We start from the raw sequence: 17,698 nt of genomic DNA on the forward strand, positions 1-17,698 counted from the left end.
GACCGCCCCCGCCCCGCCCCCGCCCCGGCCCGCCGTCCCCGCCTCCTCCCCCCGCAGCATCCACGCGCCGTCCCGAGACGAGGGGACGCGCCGGGCAGAGGGGCAGGAAGGCAAAGTCTGATCCGTCGCCGCGCGGCCCCCGGCTCCCCTGCGCCCCGGCTCCCCGGCTCCCCGCCCGCCTCCCCTGCCCCGCAGCAGCCCCTCGGGAGCCGAGGCCGCCCACCCCACTGCCATGTCCAAAAGCTTGAAAAAGAAAAGCCACTGGACGAGCAAAGTCCATGAGAGTGTCATTGGCAGGAACCCGGAGGGCCAGCTGGGCTTCGAGCTGAAGGGGGGCGCCGAGAACGGGCAGTTCCCCTACCTGGGGGAGGTGAAGCCCGGCAAGGTGGCCTACGAGAGCGGCAGCAAGCTGGCGTCGGAGGAGCTGCTGCTGGAGGTGAACGAGACCCCCGTGGCGGGGCTCACCATCCGGGACGTGCTGGCCGTCATCAAGCACTGCAAGGACCCCCTCCGCCTCAAGTGTGTCAAGCAAGGTGAGCGCGGCCGCCCGAGCGCGCGGGGGGGGGGGGGGGGCGGCGGGGCCGGCGGGGGGCGCCCCGGGGCGGGAGGGGGGTGACGGCGGGGCCGGCGGGGGGCGCCCCGGGGCGGGAGGGGGGCGACGGCGGGGCCAGAGGGGGGCGCCCCGGGGTCGGAGGGGGCGACGGCGGGGCCGGCGGGGGGCGCCCCGGGGCCGGAGGGGGCGACGGCGGGGCCAGAGGGGGGCGCCCCGGGGCCGGAGGGGGCGACGGCGGGGCCAGAGGGGGGCGCCCCGGGGCCGGAGGGGGCGACGGCGGGGCCGGCGGGGGGCGCCCCGGGGCGGTGGGAGTGCGACGGCGGGGCCGGCGGGGGGCGCCCCGGGGCGGTGGGAGTGCGACGGCGGGGCCGGCGGGGGGCGCCCCGGGGCGGTGGGAGTGCGACGGCGGGGCCGGCGGGGGGCGCCCCGGGGCGGGGAGGGGGCGACGGCGGGGCCGGCGGGGGGCGCACGGGCAGCCGCGCTCTGCAAGGTGCTCGGCCTGCGGGACCCCGGCGGCGCCCGCGAGCTCCGGGGGCGCCTGGCTGCGCGTCGGGGCTCGGCCCGCGGTGCACGGGAGCCTCGGGGCGGGCGCAGGCGCTGCCCGGGGCGCCCTCGGGGCGGCTGGGAGACGGCCAGGGCAGGGGCGCGGCGCGCGGGGGCTCGCCCGGCTCTCCGCGAACTTTTCCCGGTCGGCCCGTGTCCCCCCCCCCCCCCCCCCCGCGCATCATGTGGGCACCGCGCGTCACGTGCGCCCTGACTAACGGGCGCTCCCCGGCCGGCGGCCGCAGAAGGCTCGAGAAGGCGGGCGCCCCGGAGAGGAGCGGGGGGCGGGCGCCGGCGCCCCGGCCTGGGTCCCCGGGCCTCCCCGGAGGCCGTGCCGGGCCGCGGCCGCCGCAGCTTGCAGGGCTCCGATGGGCTCCGATGGGCTCGGCTCTGCAGAAGGGGAAGTAGGTCCCGGCGGAGGGCGGCCCCGGCCCGGCGAGGCCCCCGCCCCGAGCCCGCACGTGCGCCCCGTCCGGCCGCCCCCGCCCGCGCCCCCGGGCCTGCGCGCAGCCCGCCCCGACCCGGCGACCACCCCAGGACACCCTCCTGGGGGACCGTCCGCTTAAAAAGTCAACGAGGGAAAAAGAAGTCTCGGGCAAAATTTCTAAAGTACAAATTGCCGCACAGGACAGCGTCCTCGCTGGGCTGCCGGGGCTGCCGGCCGCGCTCTAGGCCCCCGGAGCTCACAGCCGCGCGCACCGAGCACCCAGGAGCCTGGTGGGAACGCAGGCTCGTCTCTCGCTGCCCTGCCCGGCTCAGAGGGATGCGTGTGAACCTATGTGATGTCATGACACTGTCTTAGGGCGGCAGTTCCCAGGTAGAGCCCTTCCTGACCGCGCCTTGCCGGGCAGCAGCTCAGCATTTGGAGGGGTCGGTGGCAGCGGCAGGCGGTGCGCTGTGAGGTCCCACTAATGACAGCATCCTAACGAGGTGACGGTCCCACTGTCATTGGCGGTGGTGGCCACATTTTAGTGTCGTCTTCTTTCTGAGCACCGCATGGTGAGGAGGTCCCCGGCAAACTGACTCTAGCAGCAGCAAGAATGTGTCCAAAAAAAGAAAGAGAGGCAGGTCAATCGGTATCATAGATCTATTCCATATAGGAAGGCTTGGAAAAGTGAGGGCATGAAAGCTGTCATTATATATGGAAAGGCTATCAAATAAGAAAAGGAATTTTGACTATCCGGTGATAACTTCCACAGGGCAAAAAGTAAGATAAATTCATAGAAATTTGTAAAGCACGAAGCAAACGTCTTTGTTTACATGAAAAAGATGAGCTTTCTAAAAAAAGAGAAAGATGAAGAATAAGATGAGCTTTCTAACGTAACTTTCCAAAAATCTTGGGCTATATTGTGAATTCATGAGCTCCCTGTCATTTGGGGTCTTTGTGAAGAGGCCAACATGACCAGATGCCATGAGTCCTATGAAGGATGGGGCCTGGACTAGATGTTATTTAAATCTTGCAATGATTTGATCCAAGGTACTCTCTGATCACGCAACTTCTATATAATATTTTATTTGAAAGATCATCGCTTTTAGAACTCACGGAACATACAAATATAAAGTGATATATATAGGGAAAAATCTCTCTCCTTTCTGTATTCACTCTCAGTTCTGGGCTTCACTTGGTCCTTGATGATTGATGCTTTTCATGATGTTCAGAGTCCCCGGGAACCTGATTCACGTCCTGAGTCATTATTGATCAAAAAAGAAAAAAAAAAAAGTGCTTTCCTTAACTTTCGTGGAAAAATATAATCTTCCTGTATATTCTTCTAAATATGATGATTCATATATGCTGTTCCTTTATTGAAATCATTCTTTTTCTTGCCAAACAACATATAGGTTTATTTTATTGATCGTAGTAAGCAAAGTAAAATTTCCATACTGTTAGATAATGGTACCTGTGTCTCTTGGGTTTTACCTCAGATTTCACTTCCTACTTAGACAATTTAGAAGCTCTTGATTCAGTATTTTTATTTATAATGAGTCAATAAACTAGCATAGCTGAAAAACTTAAACAGGGTCTGTGAAGAAGTTGTAGTTTTAAAGTATGAATGGGATAATTGATTTCTGAATACTCATTTAAACATTGTGGATTATGCAAAAGCTACATTCATAATCAGGTAAACTAAGGCAGATTTTCCAAAGAAAGGGAAACGTTTAAATAACAAGAATATTGATAAGAAGTGTACCAGATAAAATTGCACCATTTACCCTATTTTTATTTACTTGTTTGGCTAATTTGACATTATAGTTGAAATTATTTTATTTCATTTTTACTTTTATTATTTTTTCTATTAGCGCCGTGTTTTTTTTTATTTTTGAAGATTTTATTAAGTTGTGTATTTTAATTCTCGTACAGTTAATACATGGTGTTATATTAGTTTCAGGTTTACAATATAGTGATTTAACAATTCTATTATTTTATTCTATTAATAATTCTATTTATTATTATTAAATTTTCATAGTTTTAAATTATCACGATTTTAAAGGAAGCGAACTAGTAGGATTTTAAGATCTACTAGACAAAGTAGATGTATCATAATTTTCCTACATCATTTAAATGTCCTTAAAACCATTTTAAAAACCATTTGAATAAATTCAAGGGATTCCGTTTTTAATTTAAGCTGCTTTTAATCCACACAGTGATGAGTCATATATGAAAAATACCATTTATTGTCACATCCAATTATTTTTTATAAACTCTGGCTTTTTAGTTTATAATGCTCTTCTCACCAAAGCATTTAATTCTAATTTAGCAGTTCTGTTCCACGATCTCATTAATGCAGCAGAACCAGTTGAAGGAAGTGTCTTGAAGTGATTTTGAGATCTGTGCTGAAGTGGTAAAGGTTCTTTCTTTCTTCTTTTCTTTCTTTTCTTTCTTTCTTTCTTTCTTTCTTTCTTTCTTTCTTTCTTTCTTTCTTTCTTTCTTTCTCTCTTTCCTTATTTTTTCAAGTTTGCCACTAAAGTTCACAGCAGCCAGTTACACAGACCATTGTGTCCTACATTTCTTGCGCTGTGGCTGCTACTGCATCTAATCCTACATGGAGACCTACATAGCCTGGACTTACTTTCCCATTTAGGATCTTACAATGGAAAGTAAAAGGCAAAAAGTTTTCTAATTCTTCCCATGTGGAAGAAGGGCCAAATAAGGCCTTTGAAATTCAGTTCTAGAGATGTACATTGCTTTCCCTCCTATTGCTACTTTCAAAGCCATTTTCAAAGGAAAGTAGATCCACATTTATTAAGAGTCATGCTTTCTTCTTGACTGACTTCAGGCTAGAATCATACAGTTAAACCTCTATGCTGCTTTTTATTTGGAAAGGTAAAAGCAAATTATGTCAAATTTTCTCCAATAAAGATTGACTTTCCTCCGTAAAAATTTAAGGTATGTGGATTTTATTGACCAATAAACAATCAAATTGTTAGAACAATTTGATTAGTTGGTTATTTTAGAATAAAGTATCTTCAATGTTTTAGAACCAGGTTAATGAGACAGTTGTTATCTTTGGGCATAATTTATGGATGGTGCTACTATAGTTTTTGGTGTATGTACATAATTTAAATGGTATGACCTTGAATGTTAAATATGACTGCTTTTTTATGTGTGTCTTTCGAATGAGAGTAATCTCAGGATGAAATCACAGCTGAAGTATTTAAGTGCCACAGCCTCAGCTCTTAACATTTATACTGTGTGATCTTTTGGCATATTTATTATGCTCGCTTTCCTTTTTAGTTTCTTGAAACTCACACATTCACTCTCATAATTAGCAAAAAGTTTTCACATTTGACAACCCCAACTGCTTATAGTTTAAACGGTGGCTTTCAAACGCATAGCAGACCTTGCTTAAATCATTTCCTGCAAGAGGTAGGATAGAATAGTGGGTGTTTAACCTCTGCCTGGGTTTGAATCTTGAGTATGCCACTTAGCATGGGCTATTTACACAAGTTATCTAGACTGACGTAGCACCGGTACCTTGAAAATATTAAGTAAATAATGTATTTATATAAGATAGTGCCTGGCTGATAATAGACCTTAGGTAAGTATTGTTCCAAATAATTGTTATTCCAGACATATTGGTCATTTTGAGCTGGTGACATATGAAATGTTTTTAACTTTAAAGGTATTTTACTCTTTATTGAAGACTAACTGAAATATATACAATGATTGCCTAATTTTCATGTACTATTCTTGAAAGAGTAAAGTAGTAACGAGTAAAGTTTCTATTCTTGAGAGAGTAAAATACATTCTTTTCTTTGTAGAGCATTAATGTGACTAGAACGCCGTTAAGTGGAATGGAACATATTTTTACCTTTTAAAAAGAACTCCAACTGATGCCGCCTTTATGTGTAAAGATCAGTGTTTTATATTTATTTTCATATTTTAGCCATTGTTTTCATTCAGTAGTTTATGTTGTATGAATCCTTCACTTTAGGCTTGACAAACTTTGAAATCCTATTAGAATTCACAAATTTAAGTTTAGGAATTTATTTATACGTTTTACATGTGACTGTTTTAGACACAAGAATCCTGTTTTAAGGGTGAACTTTTACTTCTCAGCTAGAAATCAAGTACCTCGTAAAGCAAAACATATAATTCATAAGCGTTCACAGTCCACCATATATAATAAAAATGCAAAAAAATTCAGCATGGAGTTTACTTTGCACTTACGAGAATGCCAGTAGTTCAATATAAGTAATTCTCTATATTACACTTTTAAAAATGAAGCAACCAATAATATATTTACCATCAGCCCCGCAATGATTTTAGAATTTTAGTTGAATTAATCCTATCCTTGATTTCAATAGAAACTTCTACCTTGAAGCTCCAGTGTGTAATATTAAATTAAAAAATATTTCTTAGCTACAATCTATTTACGTGACAAAAACATGGAACAGGGTCTTACAAATTTTTTAGTAGTGTGACCTTTTAAAAATGATTTGTTTCGTATTATTCCCAACTCTCTTCCATCTCCAGTAAGGACTGATGTGCTATTTCTTTTAATAAAAGTAAACTTTAATTAACATTATATAGATAAATTAATAATAGGTTCATAATTACTGAATCCAATTAGTAAAAGACATGCATCTGCTATAACATGTTGTAAAATGTTCACATCATCAGAGAATTAATAATTCCATTATTTCAGTATTCCATTATTGCATTTCATTGACACATTATCATCTCTTTTAAAAAATTTCCAGATATAAATTTTTAAAAAACTTTAAAAATTAGTATTAAATGTAGTGTATGATGTTGATTGTTTTGGATAGTCTGGAAGAAACCGAAAATATTTTTTTCTTTGACAACTGATTGAATATTCACTCAAATGCATCCAGTGTCTTAATTTTCAATAATGAGTAGATATTTTAAATAAATGATTGGATTTTTTCTAAAATTTATAATTATATGGCTGCTCTATCTTGCAATACATTACTATTTGTAATTGTTATATGAATCTATGTAAGGTTTTATGTCATTTTCAGTTATTTTGACGCACTTAAAAAAATCACTGTCAAAAACATGGAAGTTATTATATATCTAGTAATAGCCAAAAACAAATACGTGACAGAAAGAAATAAAGTTTTCTAGTTTCAAATAAAAGATATTCTATATATATTAATCTTTTTAAAATAATATTTTATTTATTCATGAGAGACACGCAGAGAGAGCCAGAGACACAGGCAGAGGGAGAAGCAGGCTCCCTGCAGGGATCCAGATGTGGGACTCGGTCCTGGGACTCCAGGATCACGCCCTGGGCGGAAGGCAGACGCTCAACCACTGAGCCACCCAGGCATCCCCAGATACTCATTTTTCTAATGACAAATTTTTGGAAGAATTTTTTCGAACCTCTTAACTGCCTATAGTGAAATTTGTGCATATGAAATCAGATTTTTCCTTAAATAACCATAGATTTTATTAAATGACTCTGTGAAATAAGCAGGAAGAAGCAAACTTGTTTAATTTTAAAAAGTATATTTAATTCATCTTTTATCACATTACATTGTGTTTTAAGAAATTTCATAATACATGAGTTTCCCAAATGTCATAGATTTGGAGTAGCATAAAAGTGGTTTTCACTTTAATTTCTGAGTAAAAATGTTGTAAAAAATATTTTTTTAACATTTATTTTTCATTTTATGGGTGAGCAGTGTTGCTTATCCCAGTGATTTCTATTGCTGTGTATAGGAAGTTTTATACTTAGCTAGAATGTACCTCAATACAAGGATAACAAGTGCTGTAGAAATCCACAGAATATCTAGCAATATAACCTAACCTTGGTCAAAATTTGATTAGCTGGATTGCAAGCATGAGCAGGTTGTAGGTATACGAAATGTCCAGGGTTACATCTCTGAAGCCTTCTGATTAGTCAACAGCTGATCCCAGTTTGCCTTACTTTGAACTCTATGTTATAAGGATGTTACAGCAACTCTTTACTAGTTAAAATTTCTTTAAAAAGTAACCAGCATTTAGGCTTTTAAAAGGGTCCTAAACCTCTCAAAAGTCTTGGCTTATTTCCAAAAGCATCTTGACCAGGAATAACCGTAATCTTGCCTTTCTAGCAAGTTAGGTGCCTAGGGGTTGGATTATTTTGTTGGTGCTAGGATTGGAGCCTCAACAGAAAGAAGTTGATCCCTCTGTAGAAGAGCAAGAATGTTATCAAGATGCTCCCACCTATCTGCAGTTAAAGCACTAAAACCTTCTTTCTTACTGTGTTTCTTACTGAAACATCTGTACTGGAATCTCCTTTGCCTCTGGTTGAAAGTGCCTATGTTTTTTTTCTTCAGTTCAGTGTGAGAAATTACTGTAGTGAACAACAGATTTATTTTGCTTCTTTATATACATGGGAATTACACACATACATGAATTTGGGGGCACATACACATTTTTCAAACACTAAGGTTTAATGCCAGTTTTAAAATCAATAGTCCCAGAAAGATATTTATGCATGTAAGGATATAGTCTTTTTTTTTTAGGGAAAGAGTTACATAAAATTATGCTGTGTGTGACAAATCTAGCCGAAAAGCTTGCATACCCACTTATTAATCTTCAATTGTGACTAATATTTTTAACCCTTTTTAGCTCTGAGAGTGGGAAACCATAAAGACATAATGGAATCAAGTACCCAGATGATTTCTATGTTTCATATATTAGTCCTTAAAAAGTAATAATGAGAAGCCAGATTTTAATAGTTTGGAATTTGATTATTTTTATTTGCATGGCCAAGTGGCTGATGGACTACATAATGCCTAGGATAATGCTCTAATGTTAAGGTAACAAAAGATGAGGCAGGGACAATGGGCATGCTATTCATCATCCTAATAAGATATTTACAAAGTGGTTTTAATTTTTATTGATTTAGATGTCTCAGAGTAAGATGTTGGATCCAACATGCTATGGTTATAAGGTATATTAAAATTCTAAAGAAGTAATCATTTAAAAATAAGTTAAATTATACTTAATTTATGACTATTTAGCTAAAATACAGGTACTGGTATTGCTTTAAATTAAAAATAACAAGAAAAACCTAAGTTTAGTTAGTGAGAATCCTAAGAGATTTTGTTATGACATGGAGAATATAATATTTTGAATTACATTAATGTGTTAAATTTAAAGCCGTTTTCTCATGTCAAATTAATCCACTATGGAGTGATACTGTATATGAATCTATAAATCTATAAAGTGTGCATATTACCATAAAAAATCTAAGAAAAACTATGTATTAATGATATTGTTGATAGCTCAAACAATATGCTAAACTGCTACTATGAATCAAGAAAATTCTTTTTTCTGAAAGATTTTATTTATGTATTCATGAGAGACACACAGAGAGAGAGAGAGAGAGAGGCAGAGACACAGGCAGATGGAGAAGCAGGCTCCATGCAGGGAGCCCGATGTGGGACTCGATCTCGGGACTCAATCCTGGGACTCCAGGATCACACCCTGGGCCAAAGGCAGGCGCTAAACCACTGAGCCACCCAGGGATCCCCTGGGAAATGCTTTTTAAAAAAATATTTTCATCCCACCTCTCCTTTTAAAAATAATTAGAAAGTTTTCGTAGTATAGTGTCAAGAGCTTCATGACATCCTTTAACCTCAGGGAAATTGACTCTTAGCATTAATTAAGGAGATTCTTTGCTTCAGTTGAATATGCTTTCACATTTTAGAAAGTTATTAGGGGGACACTGATGATTGTCTACTGGAATGCATTCCTTCTCCTCCCGCCTCCTTCCTTACTAACAGAATGACAGTTTTGTTCAAGTATCCACATTTTGATGTACTCCTATGCCATGTGTTTTGTATTAGGTTGGCCTTATCCCAAGGGGATGAACTTAGACTAGTGTAAACCAAGCATGGTAATTTCATATCTTTGCCAGTGATAGTTTTAGGAAATGGCTTATAACCTAGTTCTTAGTAATGTAAAGTAAGGTGAATCCCCTTGGGGACGTTCTGAGAAATTTCTTAGTTCTTAAAATAAGATCCAGGACAGAGCTATTCACTTTTTTGTCTGTGAAAGTTGCTGAACATGGAGGTAATACCTGGAGCAACTGTAGCCATCTTGTGTTCATGAGGAGAGCTACCAAAAAAAAAAAAAGGTGGAGATTGGCCGAACAGAGTGATTAAAAAGCTACAGCTCCTTGATCAACTGCTGAAATAATGAACCCAGAATCAGGCCTATCTTAGGACTTCTGGTTATTGAGTGAGAGTACACAAGATATTTTAAGCCATTTAGATTGGGTTTTCTGTTATATTGCAACCAAAATCTTCTTACTGATATAACTGTAAAATGACATAAAATAGATATTTCATTCCTATGTTATTGTTTTGGGGAACAATGATAAAGATCTTCTGGAAAGAGAAATGTATTTGAAGAATAAACCAAGATGTATTTTCCTGTTAGGTAAGCTCCGTCAAATTCTAGTATGTATGCATCCATTACCTCATTCAATTTTGCTCTGGTTGGACTCTGTTTTAAATTCCAGAAAATTTTAACCTAAAATATGTAGGAGCACAAATTCATTTTAACATTATCCAAAATAGAGCATAATCAAGAAAGCAAATCAGCTACAAAAATATACTCACAATGCATGCCAAAGCCAACTTGAAATATTTTTTGAATTATGGAGTGTTTACAAATGTCTGTGCCACTGATCCAGGGGTGTATATAATTATAAACTGACTCACCAGAAATGTTCCAACTCCATTTTTCCAGGACTAGAATTCATTTACTTATTATTCAACACACATCTATTGGTAACCTATTCTCTAGCAGACACTGAACTAGAAACTGGTGATCAAAAGATGAATAACCCTTCATGAAGACATCATCCATACTTTCAAGTAGTAACATCCTATTGTATACCTGTGAGACCTGAATTAAGAGGGTTTTTTAAATCTTTTAAATATACTTTCCGTGATATAAACAGAATAAAAGATGGAAAAACAAAACATTATGGAGAAGAAACATGGATTAGGAGTTACCTAGTATTCTATCATGGATTACAGTTCAAGGTGTTAAATGAACTCTGTATGTGCATATTTTTAATGTTAGGTTCTGGGCACTGTGCTACATAATGACCATAGAAAGGTGTGTAAGTCTTGTTTCCACTTCAGTAATTTCACCAATTTCACCGCGCAGTGTAATAGTTAAGATCATGGAGCTTTAAGGAGATAAACAGAGGTGGATTCCAGTCACAGATTTGCCTCATACTAGATATAAATTGAACAAATTGTTTTACATTTTTATAAATCAGCTCCATCCTTTGTAAAATAGGTGTCATTACAGAACCTATTTCATAAAGATGTTATGAGGAATAAATGTTATAATGCATATAATATGCATAGCCCAGGGCCTGGAGTATAATGTAGCCTCAAATTATATATATAATAGTATATACGTAGTAAATCAGGCAAGGAAGATAGGAAAACTCTTTTAGAGAAAAAGCAAGGAGGCAATGATATTAAGAGTTTCAAGGAGTATGATAAAGAGGTTCTAAGCACCAAAGTCTGGAATATAATATAGACAAATAATGAGTGACTTTGGGGGATTAGATGTGGGCCAAACCATAGTATAGAACTGAATGTTGAGTCACTGAGTATTATCATTATTGATACCAAACATCTGTGCAGTGTTTACTATATGTCAGGAAGAGTTTTAAACACTTTAAGTGCTATTGAATTTAATCCTCATATTATTCTACAAGATAGGTGCTATCATTAAACCCATTTGGAGATAAGAAAACCAGAGCCTGGAGTGATTAAGAAACTCACACCAAGGCCACATCATAATTAGCGGAGCTGAGATTCAAATGCAGTCAATGCTGTTAATCACTATGCTAATTTGCTTCTCCATATTTCAAGTTTTAAGAACAGGATTGACAAGGTCATATTCGCCCATTGTTTTCCCAATGAGGAGAAATGTAGGCAATATTTGTGGACCACATGGAGGCAGTGAAGATACCTAATTATAGGTGGTTGAAGATACAGGCAGAAAGACTTGTTTAGGATGCTGTAGAGTTATTCAGAGGAGAGGTATAAGGTCTTGAATCATAACAATGAGGGCATAACAACTGAGCCAAGAAATATACATAGATGGCAAAGTGTCAGTATATCTGATTGGATAGGGATAAAGAATGAGGAATTTTACTTGATTTTCTGGTTTCTGTCAAGTGGCGTCAATCACTTAGAGGCAAAGAGTAGATGTGGGTAGAGGTAATTCCATTTGGGATCTGTTTAACATGAGGTACCTGGAAAGAATAGGCATCTTATTATTACAGCCTTAAATTCAGGAGAGTTCTTGGGGTTAAATGTGTAGATTAGGGCACATGAGATTATCCAGCAAAAGCATGTAAAGACAAAAAGACAAAAGAAATGCTGAGGCATCTTTGTTTTAGAAGTCAAGGGATCCCAGGAAAGAACCTAAGACTTATTAGGGCTGCCTTAACTTTGACTGGAGTGCTGAGCCCTGCCAGACGCAACAGAAATGATTAAATGATGATGCCTGTAATGATTCCATTGTATTTGGCAAAATGGAGGTCACTTTTGTTTAGTATCATTCCGTAGAATGGATGGTGCCTGAGAGCCCGATGTCATAGGGTTGAAGAATGAATTGGAAGTGAGAAAATGGAAATAGCCTGTGCATTCTACTCTTCAGAAAGCTCACATAGTAGTAAAAGGTGATAGGTGACTGCTTCTAGGGCATGCATGATTAAGAGGAGTAGGGGTATGTGTGTGTGTCATGGTGACATTTCTGAATTTGTCACATATATTTTATTCCATCATTATAAAAATACCCCAGCAAATTAACATCATTTAACTTATTAACTCAATAAATAATTATTCATCGTATTTTTGTTTTATGTCATGCTAAAGCTAGATCCTGGCATTAAAATAATAGGGGTTAGACCCTACCCTCCAAGAATATGGAATAAAAGGAAAGACAACTATGTACAAAGCTAACCTTAAAACGCTGAGTTTCAGTGGAATGGTACAGAAATAAACATACTGCTCTTAGAGCACTTAGGAGGGCGAAGAAGAAGCAGGGTCGATCTTGGTGTCCAGGGACTGAATTGGATTCCAGTCCTAAATTCATTATCACTTCTTCATGGAGGGTTAAGTTCCCATAAGACTCAGCCTCATCATATGTTACATAGGGTTGTTAGAATCAAAGAAGATCATGGGGCATCTGGGTAGCTCCTTTGGTTGAGTGTCTGCCTTTGGCTCAGGTCATGATCCCAGGGTGGGATCGAGCCCTCCTTAGGGTTCCCTGCTCAGCACGGAGTCTGCTTCTCTCTCTCTCTGCCTCTCTCCCTTCCCACCCCCTTGCTTGCTTTCTCTAATGCTATCGAATAAATAAATAAAATCATCTTAAAAAACGAGGAGATAATGCATGAGGAAATATTTTATAAAACTTTTAATGCAGTTAAGTTGGAAGTATTATTTAGCGATAAAAGATGGCTGGGAGTGGGGGTAGGCACGCTTCACAGCATAAGGGATTTTTGAGAGTGGCTCTAAAATACGAGTGGGAGTTCAGGAGGAGAAGTGTGGCAAGCAGAGAAGAGCATGGTGAAAGGTAAGAGAGGTGGAAATGATCCTCCTGTGCAGAGCATAAAATACAGATCAGCAAAGCCAAAGACACGGGCACCTGAGAACCCCAAGTGGCAACTGAAAATTTTTCCAGGAAGGAAACAGTATTGTATCAGGAAAGGCCTCAAACCTGAACCTATAGAATTTAGATATTATTCTCTAGGTGATTAAAGCCACTGAAGGTATTTGAACAAGGGAGAAGCATAATCAAAGTGTTTGTTTTTTGTTCATTTGTTTTTTTCCGGGGTGGGGCATGGAGGAACTTTGATTTGAGGTAAGCATTGGGTGGAGAAGAAATGGATAGCAAAGTCTAAGGTCTGGTATCAGTAGTGGAAATGAAGGAACATGCACTTGAGACATATTTTAGAGGCAGAACGAATCGGAATTTATATTCAGTTCAATGGGAGATAGTGGTGAGGGGAGGTAGTAGTCACAAAGATAATTCTGAGGTTTCTTACTTGGGATAGTTGTGTGGAGTAGATGCAGATGCCATTAACTACAGAGATTAAAATTTAATCTGCAGGGGAAATGGCTTCAGGCTGTTCTAGAAATTAAAAATTGCTCTCTTTGACAAGTGCAGAAGAAGCAGCATGCTACTTTCAGTATATTTTGGCTCTTAGTGAAGAAGTAATATGATTATATTCATGAGATATATATCACTGATATTTTACTTAAGACAATTTAGACTAGGCATTGGAGTTAGAGATAGTGAGTTAACAGAATTAAATTATAAAATGGCCTATTTTTTATTTTTAGATTTTGTTTTGTTTTTTATTTTATTTTGCTCCAATTGACATTATGTAAAGAACAGAGTGAGTGGAAAAAAATGAGCGCCTTGGAATATAATGTGTTTGAGGTGCCTGGCGGGCAGATGGCATGCTTGTGGTGTTTAGGTTGTTGGTCACATATGTCTAGAGCTCACAGAATTGTTGGAACTGCAGATTGGACAATTGAGTGACACTGTTCTTACAGTGGTACTAGGGGCCCATCAAGGAGCTATTGTGCCCTTAGAAGAAGAGCCTTGAGTGAGAAGGGGCCAAAAATAGGAATTTGAGGAATGCCTGTATTTCACAGGCCTGCACATAGAGTCTTCTTTACTTAGTACTTCTACTTTGAGGGGGAGGGAGATAGATCTTTAATAATGTACAAACCATTCCTCTTACATTGGTTTCTTCATAATATGATTCATATTGGAGATAATTATCATATACAGATTTTTAATGTTACTGTATCACTGCTAAGCACTAAAGATAACGTTTCTCTCTCATTAGAAAGCCAAATACAAACAATTATAGTGAGAACTCTGTCTTCAACAGTTCTGCTGTTATCTGCTGTATATTTTTCGTCTTAATTCAGAGGTTGCAGAAACTAAACAGTACCTCACTTTTTTATTCTGTCGTGCTATTTTGAGATTAAGCTCTATGACCATTGCTGTGACATCTAGACTGTATGTGGAGTAAATCCTGAAAATACAAACTCTTCTCTAAATTTTACAAGGAATTCTTCATTCAAACTGTGTTTGTAATGAATTACCTTCCTCTGCCATGTAAAATTATTCAAATATTCCCATATGGCACTGGTTGGAATATGTATCTTTTTGAAGCCTAAACATTTTATCTTCCTTCTTGTAAGTAGCTTCTTTAGTAATAGGGTCCCAGAAATGAACTATGAAATACTTTGAACTGTGTATAATTGTAGAACTGTGTATCTGTTATATAATTTTGTTAATTAAAAGAATGGTGTGTGTGTGTGTGTGTGTGTGTATATATATATATATATACACACATCCCAACATCCCAAAGTTCATTTATTTTATCCAGAGTTGGTATGTGAAAATTAGATCCAGGTTTTTCTAATTCTTTTTTTTTTCAGAGAAATATTCTTCCTAAATATTTTTATTATCAATATTTTAAAATATCAAATCAAATTAATATCCACTACAGTTTTCCAAAGAATTTCTTATCTGCACAAAGCATTCATTTTTCCAGCTCAAAATACAAAATTACATATACTCAAAATAACTGTGTTAATATTATTTGGTACATGTACAAACAAAAGTTAAATGTGGAAAAATTAAAATAAATGTAAGGAGATATAGAAGAATATTCTTCAATTTTTGGAATTATAATGCCAATTGCATGATAATTTTTTTTAATAAATTTATTTTTATTGGTGTTCAATTTACCAACATACAGAATAACACCCAGTGCTCATCCCGTCAAGTGCCCCCCTCAGTGCCCGTCACCCATTCACCCCCACCCCCTGCCCTCCTCCCCTTCCACCACCCCTAGTTCGTTTCCTAGAGTTAGGAGTCTTTATGTTCTGTCTCCCTTCCTGATATTTCCCACACATTTCTTCTCCCTTCCCTTATATTCCCTTTCACTATTATTTATATTCCCCAAATGAATGAGAACATATAATGTTTGTCCTTCTCCGATTGACTTACTTCATTCAGCATAATACCCTCCAGGTCCATCCACGTTGAAGCAAATGGTGGGTATTTGTCGTTTTTAATGGCTGAGGAATATTCCATTGTATACATGAACCACATCTTCTTTATCCATTCATCTGTCACTGGACACTGAGGACCCTTCCACAGTTTGGCTATTGTGGACGTTGCTGCTATAAATATTGGGGTGCAGGTGTCCCGGCGTTTCACTGCATCTGTATCTTTGGGGTAAATCCCCGACAGTGCAATTGCTGGGTCGTAGGGCAGGTCTATTTTTAACTCTTTGAGGAACCTCCACACAGTTTTCCAGAGTGGCTGCACCAGTTCACATTCCCACCAACAGTGTAAGAGGGTTCCCTTTTCTTTCTTTCTTTCTTTTTTTTTTTTAGGGTTCCCTTTTCTCCGCATTCTCTCCAACATTTGTGGTTTCCTGCTTTGTTAATTTCCCCCATTCTCACTGGAGGGGCAAGATGGCAGAGGAGTAGAGTTTTTCTAATTCTTAATGTCATAATAAAATGTTTACTGATTTTCATTTTTTATAATGATTTTCTAGTAAAGTCAAATATGTTACTTGCACTAAACCTGGAATTCATCAAAGGTAGAGATAGTATTTAATTAATATTTGTTTCCTTAGTATCTGGAATGATGTCTGAAAATATGCAGAATGTTTAGGAAACATTTGTTGAATGAATGAATGATAAAGATCTTCTTTCCCCTTAATACTTATTTATTTGAAACATATTGTATTAGGGTTCTCCAGAGTAATAGAACTAATAAGATATATACATATATCTATAGAGAGAGATCGATTGCTTGATTATAAGGAATTGGCTTGTGATTATGAAAACTGACAATTCCCAATATATTCAGGATAAGTCAGCTATCTGATGACCCAGGAGAGCTGATGGTGTAGTTCCAGTCTGAAGGCCAGCAGGCAAGAGCCAAAGTTTCTGTTGAAATTCAAAGGCAGGGAAAATCTGATGTGCCATTTCATAGGCAACTGGGGGGACGTCTTGGGTGGCTCGGTGGTTGAGCAACTGCCTTCAGCTTAGGGTGTGATCCCAGGATCCAGGATCAGGTCCCGTTTGGACTCCCTGCAGGGAGCCTGCTTCTCCCTCTGCCTGTGTCTGTCTGTCTGTCTGTCTGTCTCTCTCTGTGTGTCTCTTGTGAATAAATAAAATCTTAAAAAACAAACAAACAAACAAACAAACAAACAAAAGACAATTGGGCAGGAAGGATACTTCCTTACCTGGGAGAGGGTCAGCCTTTTTGCTCTGTTCAGGCCTTCAACTGATTGCATAAAACCCACTTACATTAGGGAGGGCAATATGCTTCATTCATTCTAGTGATTTGAATATTTTTTAAAAGATTTTTTTATTAACTTATTCATAAGAGACACCGAGAGAGAGAAAGGCAGAGACACAGGCAGAGGGAGAAGCAGGCTCCATGCAGGGAGCCTGACGCAGGACTCGATCCTGGGTCTCCAGGATCACACCCTGGGCCGAAGGCGGCGCTAAACCGCTGGGCCACCAAGGCTGCCCAAGTGATTTGAATATTAATCTTATCCAAAAATACCCTCACAGATGCAGCCAGCATAATATTTGACCAAATATCTGGGCACCCTGTGGTCCAGTCAAGTTGACATGTAAATTTATCACGCACATTAGGAAATCTACCCATGATTAGCAAACATTGTAAGTACAGCCATTTTAGCTTACAGCTATATCCTTGAAAAATATTTTAAAACATTTTAAATTTTTTTTTTAATTTTTTATTTATTTATGATAGTCACAGAGAGAGAGAGAGAGAGAGAGAGAGGCAGAGACACAGGCGGAGGGAGAAGCAGGCTCCATGCACCGGGAGCCTGATGTGGGATTCGATCCCGGGTCTCCAGGATCGCGCCCTGGGCCAAAGGCAGGCGCCAAACCGCTGCGCCACCCAGGGATCCCTAAAACATTTTAAATAATTTCTTTTTTGAATATACTTACAGCACTCTGTATTATGTTGTGGCAGGTTTTTGGCAGTGTGATCATTACCTACCTCATCCATTATGAGACTCATTTTGCTGA

At 40.2% G+C, this 17,698-nt stretch overlaps 1 protein-coding gene across 39 annotated transcripts in view; it reads left to right on the forward strand.

The window, feature by feature from the left end:
* Positions 1 to 26: 26 nt before the first annotated feature.
* The window catches only part of MAGI2 (membrane associated guanylate kinase, WW and PDZ domain containing 2), a 1,307,576-nt gene continuing 1,289,904 nt past the window's right edge, over positions 27 to 17,698 (forward strand). For 36 of the 39 annotated variants that reach the window (XM_072759854.1, XM_072759849.1, XM_072759863.1 and 33 more), the window contains exon 1: positions 27 to 533. In XM_072759854.1, coding sequence (XP_072615955.1) covers positions 233 to 533 — 301 coding nt within the window. In that variant the 5' untranslated portion in view covers positions 27 to 232. The remainder of the gene's footprint in view (positions 534 to 17,698) is intronic. The other 3 variants (XM_072759843.1, XM_072759846.1, XM_072759877.1) reach the window with 3 other exon arrangements.

Source organism: Vulpes vulpes, chromosome 5 (assembly GCF_048418805.1).
Source record: "Vulpes vulpes isolate BD-2025 chromosome 5, VulVul3, whole genome shotgun sequence".
NCBI classification, from domain to species: domain Eukaryota; kingdom Metazoa; phylum Chordata; class Mammalia; order Carnivora; family Canidae; genus Vulpes; species Vulpes vulpes.